The sequence below is a fragment of the Salminus brasiliensis genome, chromosome 1 (genome assembly GCF_030463535.1).
Source record: "Salminus brasiliensis chromosome 1, fSalBra1.hap2, whole genome shotgun sequence".
Classification (NCBI taxonomy): domain Eukaryota; kingdom Metazoa; phylum Chordata; class Actinopteri; order Characiformes; family Bryconidae; genus Salminus; species Salminus brasiliensis.
Window position 1 is genome coordinate 16,816,640 of NC_132878.1, and position 17,335 is coordinate 16,833,974.

The 17,335-nt window shown below is 41.0% G+C and overlaps 1 protein-coding gene across 1 annotated transcript in view; it reads right to left on the bottom strand.

The window, feature by feature from the left end:
* abl1 (c-abl oncogene 1, non-receptor tyrosine kinase) overlaps nucleotides 1–16,268 on the bottom strand; it is a 33,144-nt gene extending 16,876 nt beyond the window's left edge. The window contains exon 1 of the mRNA XM_072673489.1: nucleotides 14,431–16,268. Coding sequence (XP_072529590.1) covers nucleotides 14,431–14,566 — 136 coding nt within the window. The 5' untranslated portion in view covers nucleotides 14,567–16,268. The remainder of the gene's footprint in view (nucleotides 1–14,430) is intronic.
* Nucleotides 16,269–17,335: the final 1,067 nt, after the last annotated feature.

The following is a 17,335-nucleotide window of genomic DNA, read 5'->3' on the forward strand; positions in this document are numbered from 1 at the left end:
TTCGTTAGTGAAATATTTAGGTTTTGTAACTTTTGAATAAAATTAGAAAGCGTCTTGAAAAGTTGAGAAGAAAGCAATTTCACAAACGTACTGTTTTGGACTCATATGTCTGTGACGGATAGCTTATGTCAAGGCCCAGTTATTTAAACAGAGAATGAGCCTGCTTTCGCGAGCAATCTCTGGAGAAACTTCAACGCTCTACATGCAGCTCAATAACGTTTTACACAATTATGGGCATTAAGTGCATAAATTAACCAAGAAAAAATGAAAACCTTCAACTTTCAGTGCCACCTATAAGCAATTTGGTCCGCTTGGAAACTTAGCCCGACCAGGCAAAGTGAACGAAGAGAGGCAAGGTTTAGAAAAGGGGGGGGGGTGAAGTTGCAGATGGAGAAACATGAAGCACATTGTTTAGTGATGAGCTCATAGGAGAATCACTCCATTGCGATTTATATAATCCCACTCTCAGTATGTTAACAGTTAGCTGACGTACACAGTATGTGCTCTTGCCCCCCCTCCCACCCAAGGCTTTTTTTTTTTTTAACCTCCTTAGCTCACTTCTTTTTCCAAACCCTAGGGCACAAGCAAATGAAGGCCCATGACCTGCTTGCTTAAGTGGCCTACACAACTAGATATTCCTTTAAAACGTGAAGAATTTCCCCAAATTGGAAAGTCTGCAGGGTTCCTCCATCAGCTTGCAGCAAGTTCAACCTCACTGGAGAAGGGAAATGTGAGCCAGGTGCAAGAAGCCTCTGGGACATTGCAGCACGACTGAGATCACTTTTTAGCACAAATAGGAAAGTATAAAGACAAAAAAAAAAAGAAAAAGAACACACACACACACACATAAATACTTGTATAGAGAGCCCCTAGAAGATGAAACACCACACCACCTTACAATGTCAAAAATGTCAGCTAGCCTCAACTCCGACACTCAGCCTACCCAATTTGGTCAGGGAGAGACAAGGTATTGACTCAAGCATGTTAATACGATGGTAGAAAAGTGGAGGCCCAGCTGTGGCTAATATACACGAAACTATGCACCAGGTTCATTCCATCACTTCACCCCAGCAGTACCACCACAAAAAAATGGCTTGCAAGCCCTGAGCCCCAGACAACCAGCCCAGCTATTCCACAGTGTTTATCCAGGGTCCTCTGGAGAATTCCGTCTGGGTGTCTGGGGCTTTCGGGCCTGTGCTTGGCTTGCGTTTCGAGTTCCAGAGCACGTGCAATGAGAGAAGAGTTGAGTGGGAGGTGGTAATCGATTCGGAGCTGACAACTGTGGACAAACTGAACTTCATTCCTCAAGTGCCAAGGTTAAAGACAATGTAGTACTGTTAAAATTCCATGCATGTAACACCCTAAACCAGTAGCACTAGAGGTAGGGCAAATAGCCATATGGCTGTATTTCACGGTGTGATATAGTATAATTTCTGACAGTTTTTGTAAGTGTCCAGGTCCCTCGGATTTCCTGCAATATTAAAAATTCAATCATGATATCAGGACAAGCTAAAAAGCTTTGAGGAACAAACCAAGAGACTATGGCCTTGTTTGATGCAAGAGAAAACAGAACAGCATGGCAAGCACTCTAGGGAGTATGGCTGAGCAATTATTTGAAACTAATCAACATTCAATCGATGCAACTGCACCCATTCTTATACTTAAACTTCATATTTCTAATGAATTATGTCAAATTTCTTCCCTTTTCTTGCAATTTGGTACTACCACGTAACCCACCCCTTGAAATAGCAATGCTCCCGACACTAGGAGTGTAAGGACTTAACACATCTCCTCCAATACATGTGAAGCCAGCCACTGCCGACGATGCAGCATTGCGGGACTGCCACACTCTGGGGACAGCACCGGTTCCCCAGCTCCACCGCACCAGCCAAGACGTTTGTGCCGGCCAATATCAGGAAAGAGTATACCATCTAACCCACCCGGAGAGAGCACAGACAATTGTGCTCTCTTGGACTCCAGCCACTGATGGCAAAGCAGCAGGGAATGGCATGCAAACCACTCAGCTGATAAGTAGCAGCACTGAAATATTTTAAGGATGCTGAAGACGACAAATGTGTCAGCTGTAGCTGAGAACTTCTGGGGAAACACATGATATACAATCACCCTAACCAAGACAAACATATGGGAAATAATGTGCCCTATTCATCCTGCCATGAAACCATAGCACATGGTCCAAAGCAGACACTACATCAGAGATTTTCTTGATGCTCATATTCTCCATTCACTTGCCCAGATGGTCCAGTTGACATATTAGAGAAAGAGAATCCGTCTTCAAAGACCAGTGTTTCCAGTTCAATGTGTGAATGACATAACAAAACCAAACAGACCCACAATCATATGGGACATATTAAGAGAGTCATGGAGAACAAAGGTAAGGTCAGAGCGACGGGCAGTCACGCAGGACCCCTGTTAGTCAAAAGCATCACAACACAACGATCAGCAGAACATGACAAGAGTGTGGAAGACTCGAAACACTCTGCTATGGACAGCAGCAAACTGGACTGTAAATACTGGTAGAAGGTTTATGGATAAATCTTCAGCTGCCTCACATTTGTCCAAAGGAGTCAAGACTCAATGAACACATCAGCTACATCAAGTTAGCTAAAAAAAAAAAACGGAAACACGCATCTGGTGGGCCTCTACCTAGCTACCATGTTGTGATGGTCAAAGTTATGCTCTCAGAGCTAGTTACATTCAGGCTATGCAGGCAGAAGACTGACCACAGTGTTGGACACATCACTGCTAAACATGTTTTTTCCCCTTAGAGAGAATGTTTTTGGCTGCATAAAAAATAGCAAGTTGCCTAACAACATGTTTTGCAAATTCTCCTCTTGGATATGTCACTACGAAGGTTATCGTTTTCTGCTGACAGTCACAATCCTACATATTTCAAAATTTTGGAAGAAAGCCATTGAATGGTCCGGCTGCAAAAAAAACTTGACTGAGCAGTGAGGGGAGGACATAAGGATGCAGACCCTCAGGAATGACGTGAAGAGTGCCAGGATTTTGAAATTAAGTCAGCCTTTTTCTTTTTGTCTAAGGAGTTGCCATATTGCTCACAGGGGTCCCCTAGTGGCTTGGGCCCTTGGTCATATGCGCATAAAACCCATGAAATGATCGGAGTCTGTAAAGGCACCGAATATATATTTACAAACTATGGAATCATTCTGGTGCCTTGTGATCTGATCCAATCAATTTATTTTGGGGGTGCTCACACCTGGCTTTTCATGCGGACAGGTGAGATTCGAACGTGATCCGATCACCAAAAACACGTTAACATTTGGTTAGGGTCAGGGACAGACCTCGTCCACATTTATCACAAGTGGGAACGGAATGCGTTTTCTGTGATCACATTCTGCCAAGCAAGCAGAAATAGGTCTGTTATAAAAAATAAAAAAACAAACAAAAAAACAATACATATAAGAAATTAACCAGTGCTAATTAACCACAAACTATATTGGCATCAACGTTTAAATATTTAAAGTATACTTCTAAAAAAAAGAGGTCCACATAAGGGTATTTGAGCAATGCCATTGAAGACCCACCTTTGGTTCCATACAGAACCATCATTTATAATATAATAGAGAATGTGAAGAATCTTTTAAAGGTTTTAAGAACCATCTCTTGAACTAAAAGTTTGTCTGTAACAAACATGGTTCTTCATGGAGCCAAAAAAGGTTTTTCTATAGCACGGCTCAAAGAACTACTCACCCAGCACAATTTTTAAGAGTGCTATATAAGTGAGATATACATTGAGATCACATTATTCCACTGGACTGTGCATAGCAACTGCAAAAAATAAGACCAGATCATTGTGTTTTAGATAATTCTGGTCCAGGTCATATTATGCTTTCCCCCAAAAAAAGAAGAAAAGGAAAAAAAGAAAAGAAAAAAAACACTTTTATTTTGAAGGGTCTCAAATCATTCAGCTGTCATTTTAAACCTGAAATTAAAAACTGGCTCAAGGCAGAGGCATGTCCCCCAAGTGCTATGCCAGTGCCGCACTAGTACACTTGGCCATCCGCCACCCACTGGTTTAACTGTAACTAATGTGACTGCAATAAGAGGCGACAAGAGGGTTAGGCTCCTTTATATGTGGGGGACAATGGTGGGATGTCCTGCAGATGTTGTTTTGGCAGAGGCCAGAAGAGTGTGTGGCGGCAGTGGCTGCTGCATTGAGCTCTCCCTCTTGCTCTTGCTCTTGCTCTCACTCACACACACACACACACACACACACACACACACACACACACACACACACACACACTTAAATAAAACCAGCTGAGGCACAACAACCCTTCTCGGTGCAGGCCACACTGGACAGTTAACATCCTTCCACTGCCGGCCATGTATTGACCATATTGAACACACTGATCCTCACATCTAACAAGTCAGGGTGTAATGGTTTTCTTACAGAAGTGGGAAATTAAGGAACGAAACACTGAAATTTAAAACTGTATAGCTGATCCCCCGCTCAGTGTCTAGTAAGGGTCCCTTCATTTACTTTCTGCATGATAAACAACATTTTGTCAATGAGCTAAACTAGGCAAATTAAACTGCCAGGAGAAAAGGGCATGTACAGGTACACGTTAGCTCAGGTGCAAACAATGAAAAATGTTACAAAATGGTTTTTAAGTGCTTAAACTACATGTATTTTCAGCTGTATACATGCATGTGGTGTTAAGCTGAGAGAAGCAGAACTGGAATTTAAAGTGAAAGAAGCAGGTGGACTGACAGGACAGTGTTGAGCCTGGAGTGGTAATGACAGAGACAAGCATCAAATACCCTGTTTACACCTGGTCACTTCATGTGACTAGTACCTGGATTGTATCCTGATGAGATTTTAACCACATGCATTTACACTTCAGACTGAAATCCGATTTCTGTGTGGAACAGAATCTGCAAACTCACTTGTGTCAGACTTCCTCCTAAAGTGGTTTGAGTGATCAGATTTGTATCTGATTTAAATGTGTCTTGACTGTGTTTATATCCTGATACTCAAGATGCATGAAGTGACCAGGTGTAAACAGGGTCACTGGTTTATGGAGGTACTGAAGACCACTTGGTGCCTTCTGTCCTGAGAGCACAGTGCATCCTATTAAAGTGTAGTAGAGTGGAGGGAAGAGGGGAGTGAGCTCAAATGACATTGAGATTTTTTTCCCTGAAGTCACTTATAAATTGTAGGGCTTGCAAATGTGGACTTTATTTTGTTTGAAGACTGGCACAGGCAAATAGATCTGAGCCAAACCAGTAGTCTGTGCAGCATATAATTAGAGTTCTGTAAAAATCAAGATATATTTAAATATCTATAATCGAATTAAATCTTGACCTCAGAGCTGAAAACCGTATTGAACCTGAAGACATTTATGCTGACACACATTCTTGCAACAAAAAATGGTTGTCATACGCTTTGGCAATGTGAATATCTGCTGGACTCTAGCCACCGAACTTTAATGTCTAAAGACAGTCAGTGCACTGACAAAACACTCATAGTGAATTTCTACAATTCATTTCAACCAGGAAAGAGTTTTGTAGCAATGCATTATAATAACCTTAGAGCACCGTCAACACAGTCTGGACACAAAATGACAACACAGCCAAAAAAGTGCAACAAATGGGGCACTACTAAGATCTGTTCAGAAACTAAAGCAAAAGGGTTTCTTATTCAAGCAATAAATAAATAAATGAATCATTTTAAACTGAGAGCAGATTTTAAAAGAATCTTCAACCACAGCATTCCTAAAGGACAGAGCCTCGCATTAACAAGCTGTGACTAGACGGAATTTTTATCACTGGCTGGAATTCACATCATAGGTAAGAAAGGGTTCAATAGGGGCGAAGCCTAACAACAGCCGTGCTGCTGAGTGGTACTGACGACTCAGGCAATGCATTCCTTTTTCTGTGTGCGTGTGTCTGTGTGTGTGTATACATATATACACTCACTGAGCAGTTTATTAGGAACACCTACACCTTATTCAATTAATTCATTTATATATTCGGCCAATCATCTGGTTGCAGAACCGTGCATAAAAATCACACAGATTAGGGCCTGCAGGTTCAGAAAATCTTTACATCAACTATCAGAATGGGGGGTATCACCATTATTTTGAGTGTGGCAAGATTGCTGATGTCAGCTGCTAATCCCCTTGGCCTTTTAGCACAGCAGTTTCTAGAGTTAACTCAGAGTGGTGATGTAAAGAAAAAGCATGCAATCCATTCTGTGGATGGGAACGGTAGACTGGTTTGAGCTGACAGAAAGGCTACGGTAACAGATACAACTCTAAAACATCACAGAATGCACAACATGAAGAACCTTGAGGTGGGTGGGCTACAACTGCAGAAGACCACTTCAATCAGGCAAGAAACAGAAAGCTGTGGCTGCAGTGGGCACAAGCTCACCAAAATTATACAGTTAAACACTGAAAAAACAGATTCATCTCAACTTCAGCAGATGGTAGGCATGAAAGGAAAATGCATAGACTTTATATATATATTTTTTTTTAAGTGCTTAAATGTAAAAAGTGCTTAAGGCGCATCCCTGTGTAAAACTCCATGGTTGCTGCATTCTGCCTGGTACAATAAATCCCAAATCATCCTCTTTGTCTGCAGAGACTGATTATTTCACAGTCACACACACCAGTGAAAAGAAATGCCGATAGCACAAATGATCAGACAGAGTTTAGTTTCTAAAAAAAAGCTTCTTAGTATTCAGATCATCAGGAATGGTAGAGAGGTTAGCAACATGCCATGCAATGCTTAGCTTAAGTTAATTGGTGCCTGAAATGAGAATGTGAAAAACATCATCTTTCCAAAACCAAACCGTGATTCTGTGTACCATTACACCCCTACTAATTACTATTATAATTATTTTACTGTTTGCTATTGTTAGTCAGTTTTTGCTACTACCACTATTACAAAGCTTTTGCAGTACTGTACTCAGTACAGTCACACCAAACAAAGCTCTCTTACGCTGCGTGAGACAGAGGGAGAGTGAGAATGAGAGAAACAGAGAGAGAGAGAGAGAGAGAGAGAGAGAGAGAGAGAGAGTGAAAGAGACTTGAGAGGAATGCATAGGAGGTCACATTCCTGACTCTACTGCTGTGGCTTGCCCCATGTTCAACTATGCCTTCAAAACAGGCAGAATTACTCAAGAGCCTGCACTTCTGCACAGACAAAAGTGGATCTTTCTCAATGGGTATACGGGTGCCAGAGGGTCTTAGAATAAGATGGTCACTGAGACTAAACTATCAGCCTTCTAAACTGTGTCATCCCTCACTAGGGTTAACATGTGCCATTTTCTCAAACCACATATATCAAGTTTTAGTGAAAACCCCAGTGAACCCCTCTGTAAGTTCAATGTGTTTTGAAAATCACATTTCAATACTAAAAGATATAATCTTGTGGCTTACAAAAGGTCTTAAAGCAACCAAAAACTTTATTCTTTTAGTGGCTGCCTAGCACACCAGGACAATGTGAATTTTTCAGCGAGTAAGTGCCCTGTAATTTAACAACACTTGAGAAAAGGTGCGGGCTAACCTCTTTAGGGGAAGAGATTATGGTCAATCAGCGGGAACTGGCTTAAACCTGACGTGCATGGTCCCAGTTCAGCAAAAACAAAACTTAGCAGAAACCCTGATGGCATGAGAGTGCGGTGCAGAAAAGTGAGCTAGGCAGAGTCAGCAGAGCTTGCAGAAAGTGACCCAAGAGCTGAACAGACCTGGTTTTATGGGTTCGTGTTTGTGAGGTCAAAGTGCACGCAAAGGGTTTTTGGGACACTACGTCATGACCACCTGCTTTTGTCAGTTTCCCTGCTCAAGTGTCAACAATTTGCAACAATTGCTTCCCAGGTGGTCAGAACCTGACCAGACAAAAAAAAAAAAAAGATGATGTGACATATGTACTGATATTACTGAACAGTTACTTATTATTATTTTTTTTTTTAAAGGTTGTTTACCCCAGTCATTTGATTAACTTTGTACCATTTGAGGTCACTGGACTTTGTACTATTACAGGTTATTAACTTGACAAAAGTGTGACAAAAAAAAACGTTAACTGCTAGCTGATTTTAGATGGGCTCAGTAAAAATGTTTTTCACAACTTTACATGCTGGCACATTATCCACTAAGGAGAAAATATCTTGTGTAAAAGAGAATGAGAACTCTGCTGCCAAAGAACTGGTTAGCTGTTAGCTCATTAGCTCCCATGTAGGGGTACCTCTGTTAGTTACCAAACAAAATTATAACACCAGTACCATCACCTACAATTACCCTACTGCATAATCTCAAGGTCATGAGAGTCTCTTTTCCCCCTTGCTCAGCATTAGCCAATTACCTTGAGTTATTGTATGTATTAGCGGTGAAACAGATCACAAAACTTATGGTTCAGATCAGATCACAGTGTTTGGATTTTTCAGACCACCAAAGGATAAAATAAAAAAAGAAAGAAAGAGAGACAGATGCGAGACAGTAATTATAGTTTTTATTTTGAAAGTGTTCATTGTATCTTATTTAAATATCGCGCTTTGTTTGTTCGTTTATATCAGCGAATGATTTCAAAACTGTCTGCTGTTTGTTTGTTTGTATTAGTGACATTTTGACAGTCGCCTGTTCGTTTGTTTTAGTGACTTAACTTGACACGGCCTATTTGCAATGTAGCAGTTGAGTGAAACAATTTATCTTTTTAAATGTATCTTCTCCATCCTGTTACACATTAAAAGTTAAAAGTGTCTGCTGTTCTAAGGATTGGCTTGACCACCAACCTCTTTTTACACCTGTGTCCATATGAGACTCTCACATCTCACACTAATAAAACTCTGCTCTCCATTCACACACCATGTGAGTCATGTCGCTGCAGTGCTAGATGTGGAACCTTATGGCTCTCGTGGCTCAGTGGTTTCAGATCGCAGTGGTTTAATTTACATGCTCTGTTCACGTTATTAGCTGCTCAGACAAATCAGAATCAACAGAAACAACAGCTGCTTAGTCTGTATGTTTCCATTGCAGCTCTGCTTTTGAGATTTAGGGAATTACTGTAAAAGGCAACAGTAAAACTTCAGTAAAACTGTATTCCACACAGTTATAATTAAACTTTGGGGATTGATCCTCAGTTCATGTGTCTCCTGAATCCATTGGTTCTTGCCGTGCTTGAGAGAGTAAGATGCCATAGGAGCATTATGGGGCAGTGGTGGCTCAGCGGTTAGAGCGCCGGGATATCGATAACAGGGTTGTGGGTTCGATTCCCAGGCTTGGCAAGCTGCCACTGTTGGGCCCTTTACCCTCTCTGCTCCCCGGGCGCTGGAGTTGGCTGCCCACCGCTCTGGGTGTGTGTACTCACTGCCCTTTGTGTGTGTGTGTGTGTTCACTACCACAGATGGGTTAAATGCGGAGGACACATTTTGCTGTACAGTGTACACTGTACAGTGACAAATACGTGCACCTTTACCTTTACATTTCTTGTACCTGCTTCTGGAGACTCAAAGCCTTCAACAACACTAAATGAGAATGTTACCACACTGCTTATTACTGTGCTAGTATAAAAGGCCACACTTAATAAAATCAGGTTGAAAAGGAAACCACAATGATACAAGTGAAAGCTAATCTACTGAATTGCATATGATAAAAATACTACATGGATAAGACAGGAATTAACTATTTAAAAAATCTGATGGTGCCACAGGAACACTCTGCAAGAGGAGAATTTGGGGTGCAGGGGATAAGTGACACGCTTTCCTGTGGTTATCTGGTTTATAATGCACTTTACCATACATGTGTGTACAGTCATGGAAAAAATAAAGGAAATGTGTTGTTATAATAGTGATGTGCCCAAGACACTGACACTTTTTTAATTTTTTGGTAGAAAAACTCAAAGCACTGTCAATAGATTACATTTGAGAGAACATCACTACACAGGCAAGCCAGTCTACAGTTTAATTCAGTGTAACTAAAATAAAATAAAAAAACAGCATCAAAATCATTCAAGACACAGGGCGATACCTAGTGCAGCTGCCATACACTGGAGTTCCCCACTCTTTCTCATTTTTCTCCGAGACAGATAGATATGCACATGGCTGATCTGCATTTCCAAAAGACAAAAGGAATCCATGACGATAAACCCTAGTCCAGTCCATATCCAGTGTCAACAGCAGAGGCTGTGCAACAAGAGGGCCGGTGACACGTCCAGGGATATTGAGAGCCACTGCGACCCAACAGCTGGTCAAGACGAGCAGCAAATCTTACCAGGAGACGCCTGCCTCTCAACCCCCCTAGTTGAAAATAAACCCTCATGTCTCCAAGACCCATAGGAATCATAAGGGAGCTTTGGTGTCTAGACTATGCAGATTCCACAAGTTCCAGCCAAAAAGGGGGGAAAAAAAACACCACACAAGTAAAAAATGTCAAGGTCCACTCCACCACAGTCCATACATGTTCAACACAGCTGTTGGCTCAGATGGGAATTTGGACACAGGGCTAACACAGAGCTAAGTGTGTCAACACAACAGCAAAAGGCAGTCTAAAATCTGTCAGAAAATGAGCACTCTGCTTAGGTTAATACCTTGCAGGCACAAATGAATAAAAATCCCATTTCTGCCACTTAGCCTAAAAGGCAATCTGCACTGTACTGTAGCATACTTTAAGGCTACCACAAACTATCACAAAACAAATTACATTACAATTTCAAGCAGAACCTAACAACAGGCCCCATTCTCGGGTGATCAAGAGAGCAAATAAGCAGAACTTTTTCTCCTTTCTTTTTTGTGACTTGACCAAAAAACTAAAGGAATGAATGGATTACCACATACATTTCAAGAAACATTACTCAAGATACGTGTTGAACCAGGTGTAAACGGGCCCTATATGTCCAGAAGGTCAATGTTTCTTGTCAGTCAAGGTTATTATTAGGGAATGAATCCCCCCTTTGCCGCATTAAAAGCTTCTGTTTTACACTAGCTGTCAGAACATTGCTGTGTGGACTGATGATAGCATTCTACCACTAGAGCTGTAGTGAGATCAAGTACCGATGTGTTGGGCGAGTAGTTCTGAATCACAAACATGTCAAAGGTACTGGATGGAGGTCTTTCGCTCCCGAAATACATATTCATAATCAGAAGGGGTTTCTGGACATACAGTGCATTTAAATAACCTGTGCACTGACTATGAACCATCTTTGTCAACCGTCCACTGCAGCCATACAAGACTCCAGATTACAAATTAGTGGGCAATTAATCAGGCTAGCCAACCTTCTCTGAACCTAGTTTAGTAATTTGTCCTAAATCAGTCATTAACAGGGCCTTTAGGGAACCAAAATTGTTTCGTTTTTGGGCACATTTATTTTTCAGTGTAAACGTATACCATCAGAGTGCTTCATTGGATGCAGCATTCACGGACATGCAATCAGGCAGGTCTTTGCTTGCCCTACTACAGAGTGTGTGAAGTCTTAACCTGCTTGGTGAGAGACGGATCCAGTCAGAAGAGGCTCCGTAACGGCACTCAGGATCACAGTGCTGACACGGCCCTGCTCTCACTCAGTGACTCATATCCCTTCGTAACTCATCCGGCTCCATCCCGGAGAACAGCACTGAAATACAACGAAATTAATCCCACCATTGACCCTCTTGCCAATTTACAAGAGGCACGGCTCTCTCCCTCTCTCTCAGCTTACTGGCAGGACGTCTTGTTTTTTTTGCCAATCCACCCCCAACTCATCAGACTGCTGTTGCGCAAGACACGTCGCCGGAATCCATGAATCTGAGATCTTTCTGCCCGGTGTGACAATGGTCATGTTATGGGAAGGAACTGCTGAGGACAGTCAGGTTTGGTATGCCTCCCAAACAAAAGGGGAGTCAGCACAGACCCTGTTATCACTGGCCCACACATCCAGGTCACGGAGAAATGTGGCCGGGCATCCTAGAGCTGGACATAGAGTCATTCAGGCTTGCCAGCAACAAAGGACGAAGCAGAGGTTCTGAATGATTGGTTAACATTGCAAAGTTCATTTCATTTTAATAAAAGGTCTTTATCATGCATTTTTACACTTGCATTAAATTCATGGAGGTTACGGCTTTAGTGTATACTAGGGATACATCAGTATAAGAAATGTGGGCTAGTATTTCATATTCATTCACAGATCTTTTGAAGCCAATGTATAAACATTATATTAATGTTAGAAAAGGTAGAAATTGGGACTACATCTGAGATATTTTTACATACCAACTCAGAAAAATGTCTGAAGAATCAGGTCTGTACATTATCCGAAGTCACCCTTTCACATATGTAGCAGACAGCAAAAGTTTTTCTGTGTTAGATGCGTTCTTACTACAGGAAATGTCCAGAATGGTTTAGGCCAGGGGTGGCGCCTGTGTTGCACGTGCAGGAGGCACAGCAGGACACAAAAATATGCTGTGGAAATGTTATCATCAACATGCCCACTGTGAATTCTCAGGAAAATGACCTGCTTTATTCACACATGGGCTCACTCGGACATTACCTGGACTTTGTACTTAGGGGAGCAGGCACGATAAAGTCTAAGTAATGTCCGGTACAACTGATCCGGACATTTGCATTCACACATACAGCTCCTCCGGGGAATGTCCGGAAACGTTCTGGGTTACTGCACATGTTTGAAAGTGGCTTAGGGTTTCAACTGCAGTAAAATTAGTGACATTTTAGCGCAGTAGCCCAGTGTATCCTAAACATTTACCTCCTCTGGAGCTCAATAAATACTCCAAATAGTTATCTGCCCAAACTGTTATGATTCCAAATCCATAACATCACGCTAGGGATGTGTACACATCCTCAACCACACTAACTATTTAAACTGGCAGTATTACAATACTAAAATTTTTAAATGAAGTGTTTGTTTTTTTATGGTTTAGAAAAACTCCAGGCCAATGGGCAATTTTATGCTTGAACAGGACTGTGAAATTTAACCATTTTGATCATATCAACGTATTCATATCTACATATTTATGTTAATATTCACCCTTCTCCTCCTAAACAAAAGAGCCTTAACATTAGCACACTGCCAAGAATGCAGTGTTAAGGACACGACCGCAAAGGCCAAAGTAGAGCAGCTGTAACTGTTCTAGCTGATGCTGAAACTTCTGACAAACTAACAAACACTGCATTGGTTAGTAGAGTTAGGTATTAGTTCCTCTACAGACAAAGCTTTCAATACCCATTCTTCATGAAAACCTACTAATTTCCCTCAGCTAATTTAAATGATAAACACTATTTGCTCCCTTCCCTACAGTACACTGATTACTTAATCATAACCTCCTGAGATACGTATGGATTCCCTATATATATATATATATATATATATACATACACACACACACACACACACACACACACACACACACACACACACACACACACACAAAAACACATACCCATACCCTTTTGCACACTTGTATACCACTTTGCAAATGTTTGTGTGCAAGACTGGTACAAGTCTATACTGTATGCAACAATCGGACTTCCGTTTGTACACCAAATAACACATATCTATTAATTTCAGCCAAACAGCTAGGGGGAAAAAAATACAGGGTAAGGGCAAGTGCTCATCCCTGTCAGCAAAAAGGGCAGAAAACCTCATTTCATCATCATCATATACCAATGGTGTAGTGGGAAATAAATAATACAGCTAGCTGCAAAGTACTGTTTTAGCTGTCACCACTAATCACTAATCACATTTACAATAACATACTCCAATCCCTGAGGGAAATAATAAGGACAGGAAATAAAACTGATGAGGTAAGTGCTACGAAACACCGCTATTAATAACACATGCAGGTCTGGTTGTAAAAATCTGCAAAGTCAAAAATAGACTTAATTTATAGACTATATATATATATATATATGTATTATGTGTATATATATATATATATATATATATATATATATATATATATATATAAAATTGCACCACATTAGCAATCATTATTCAAAACCTGTTGTTGTTAATGCATTAATCTTTCACCATTATGAAAACCACTGAAACCAAAGCCTCAGTAATAAAAAAAAAATGAATATTTGTATATTATATCGTAATTTTCTCAGCTTCATAAAAGCTACAAGCTATACCAAGTGGTCAGGCATCACACTGATTTGGGAATTGTGAGTCAATAGTGATATTCAATATTTTTCCAATGCATATCTGCCACTCCACAGTCACCTAATGTTCTACTTTTATGGAGTTTAATAAGTACATTAAATATTGAAATAGTCTAATTAAATCTGTCCAATGTTGTTTACCAAGTTGACTGTGCATCCCTAGTGATTTTACCATGGTAAAAGCACAGTAATGCAAGGCCTCTTGTGTCTTTTTACACTGTTTACATACCTTGCAGCTACTGCAACATGCACGAAATGCAAAAAAGCAAGTGACCAAGAACTGAAGCTTCCTTACCATGAACTGCAAACACATTGCAGTTCTGAGAGCCATGCCGCGACGAGTCCCGCTTCCCGCCACCCTTGATGAAGTTCAGAGCAGGCAGACTCGGCCTCCTTTGGTCCCCAACAAACTTCCCTGGCTGCTGCCCCATAAGGGCAGGATGCCAGGCCGTAGCCGGGAAGCACAGCCGATGTCAGTCACAGCCTTGGAGAGAGGTAGACGGCAGATTGAGTCCAACCTGATAGGAATCAGCTTGATGCAGTGGCGGCGGCGGTGGCTGTCGGCAAGTGGCAGGACCTCCAGATCCCCAGTCCCTTTTCTGACACCAATGTAGTGTTTTTCTCCGTCCACCACAGTGGCAAGGCAGACCCCACACCCAGACACTTGATATCTCTTTGTCTATATCATGCATTGATTGCCCTAGTCGTACGTTACTGTGGATCCAGCAAACTTCAAACTCTAGCCTGAAGGCACAGAACTTCAGAGGTTAAAAACATACGAACGCAAACCACGGTCCACAGATCCATAACACTAACCGTACCGACATAAAGTAAAGCCATAAAGCTGAGGAACTAAAAACTAGGCCTACGTTCTGGGCACAGCAGTGCTGAAGAAGGGACGGTGACTTTCTGCAGCATCATCAAGAACCGCCTGCAGACATAAAGCTGAAACCACCAAAACCGGCACGGTCACTGAGGTATTATTATTAGATCAAAATTTGATAAACGAGAACCTTTAGACTATGATTCAAACGCCACGGTTCACAGCAATGTACGAGGCAGGTATAAGACTATGGCAAAGTGGGGAAGACCATCGCTGTCTGAGAATTAATGAGAACGTACACCTCAGTAAGATTTCAGAAAGTTTTGATTAACCACGGCATTCATTCAAGAGTCACTTTCATTTATCTTCTATATAAGGAGATTTTAAGGCACTTCTCATATACTGGCAGCCTGGCACTTCACTCGAACCCTGAATATCATTTCACAAACCAAATGAATGAGCAGAAGTCAGTAGTTGGCTGTGGAGAAGAAGGAGGAATTGGTTATTTATGTCAATAGTAGAACTGGTTTTCTATCACCAGTGAGGAACTTGACATGTGTCTAAAAGGAGGAACTGGAGGATCATCTCATGGGAAGAGGTGGTTCCTTCAAACTGAGGATAAACTCATGTCCCACTATAGCTAACTGTGGGGGTCTTCAACCGCCTTGACACTAAAAAATAATCACTCCACAGAAGAACTGGTTAGCTTAAATGAAGCCCTAGAATAGCTAGAAGTGTTGCAGGACTTATTCTACCAGCTCGACAAGACATGTGAGATGTTCTCAATACTCACCTAAGTCTGAACGTTAAAGGTAAGGTATGTTATGTGACATCGACATTAGCAGCTCTAGCCAGGCTCAGCTAACTTCACCCTCCGCCTCAACTTTCAGCGCTGCTCAACAACAGGTTACATCAACTGGCAACTTTGGGAGCAGCCCACGAACACACACCGAGCCCATGCTCAGCACCCTTCACACACACACACACCGGCAGCTTTATTATTACTCGGTGCCAAACTCCGTCCCTCAACTTCCGCGTCCGAACGAAGCGTTTTGCTGGGTCTTTCTCTCTGAGGCTCCAAACTCAATAATTTACACCCGGACTGCAGGCACTTCGGCTCGGCTCCCAACCTGCCTTTTCCCCCGCGCTCACCGGCCGCCAACCGCCCCGCTTCCGCCGATAAACCACCCGCGCGAGTAAGGCACGATCTGTCGCTACAAACACGCTTGATGTCCTCCAGTATTTCGGAGTTTCGAAATAGTTTTTTGAGGAGTTAATGCCTATCGAGCAGCCGTCGACGCAGGGGCCGCCATGTTTCCGTACGCAAGGTGGGCTGGTTTTTCGGTTTGCGTTTGACGTCACGCGGCGGCTTCTTCCGCCAACAGAGGAAGAAAGTTTCACTGAATCTGTGGCTGGATTTTACTTTATCTACCAACACTTCAGCATAAACAGTCACATTACACTAATAGTAATAATAATAATAAGAAGAAGAATAGTAATAATAATAATAATAATAATAATAATAGTAATAATCATAATAATAATAAGAATAATAGTAATAATCATAATAATAATAATAATAATAATAGTAATAATCATAATAATAATAATAATAATAATAGTAATAATCATAATAAGAAGAATAATAATAAGAATATATGTGGGACATTTCGACATTACAATACTTTAAAATAATGTATCTGTAAGTAGGGGGGCAGTCTGGCAAGTGTTAATCTCAGTGTTTACCAGTAAAAACTCAGGCAAATTAATACAGCCTTCCTAACAGAAATTAATCAACTATTTTCAGACACCAACTATAAAATATAGACTACAAATATCAGACCTACAGATCTCTGAAGACATTCTGACTAGCTAACATTCAGACAATGTAGCTACCTGATATCACTGATTTACTGTAAACCTCAGTTTGACCTGGTTTCTATTAAAAATGGCTCAAATGAAAGATATCTACAGTTATTGTTCACTTGTAAAAAAAATCATAAAATTAGAAATTCGGATGGTTTATGTTTTCTAACTATTAAAAGCATTTGCTCTATCTAGATTGTTTTCACTTGGATGCATTGAAGATATGTGCTGTTTCAGATGATTAAATATAGTTTTAGATTTACAACTTGGTTTTGACTAATAAGAATAGTGATATCTAAAACTTTAACTTTTATTAGTCAGAATTACAGTGTAGATGTCTTGAATTACAATTTTCTTCTTGTAAATATGATAGATATTTTTTTACTAGTTACTAATTGGAGTTTTACTAGTTAATGTAATTGTAGATGAGAAAGGAAGGTTGCTGTAAATCAATAGTTACATGACTAATGGCTTAATAGATGTTACTAGCAACCATGACTTAGTATCTGAA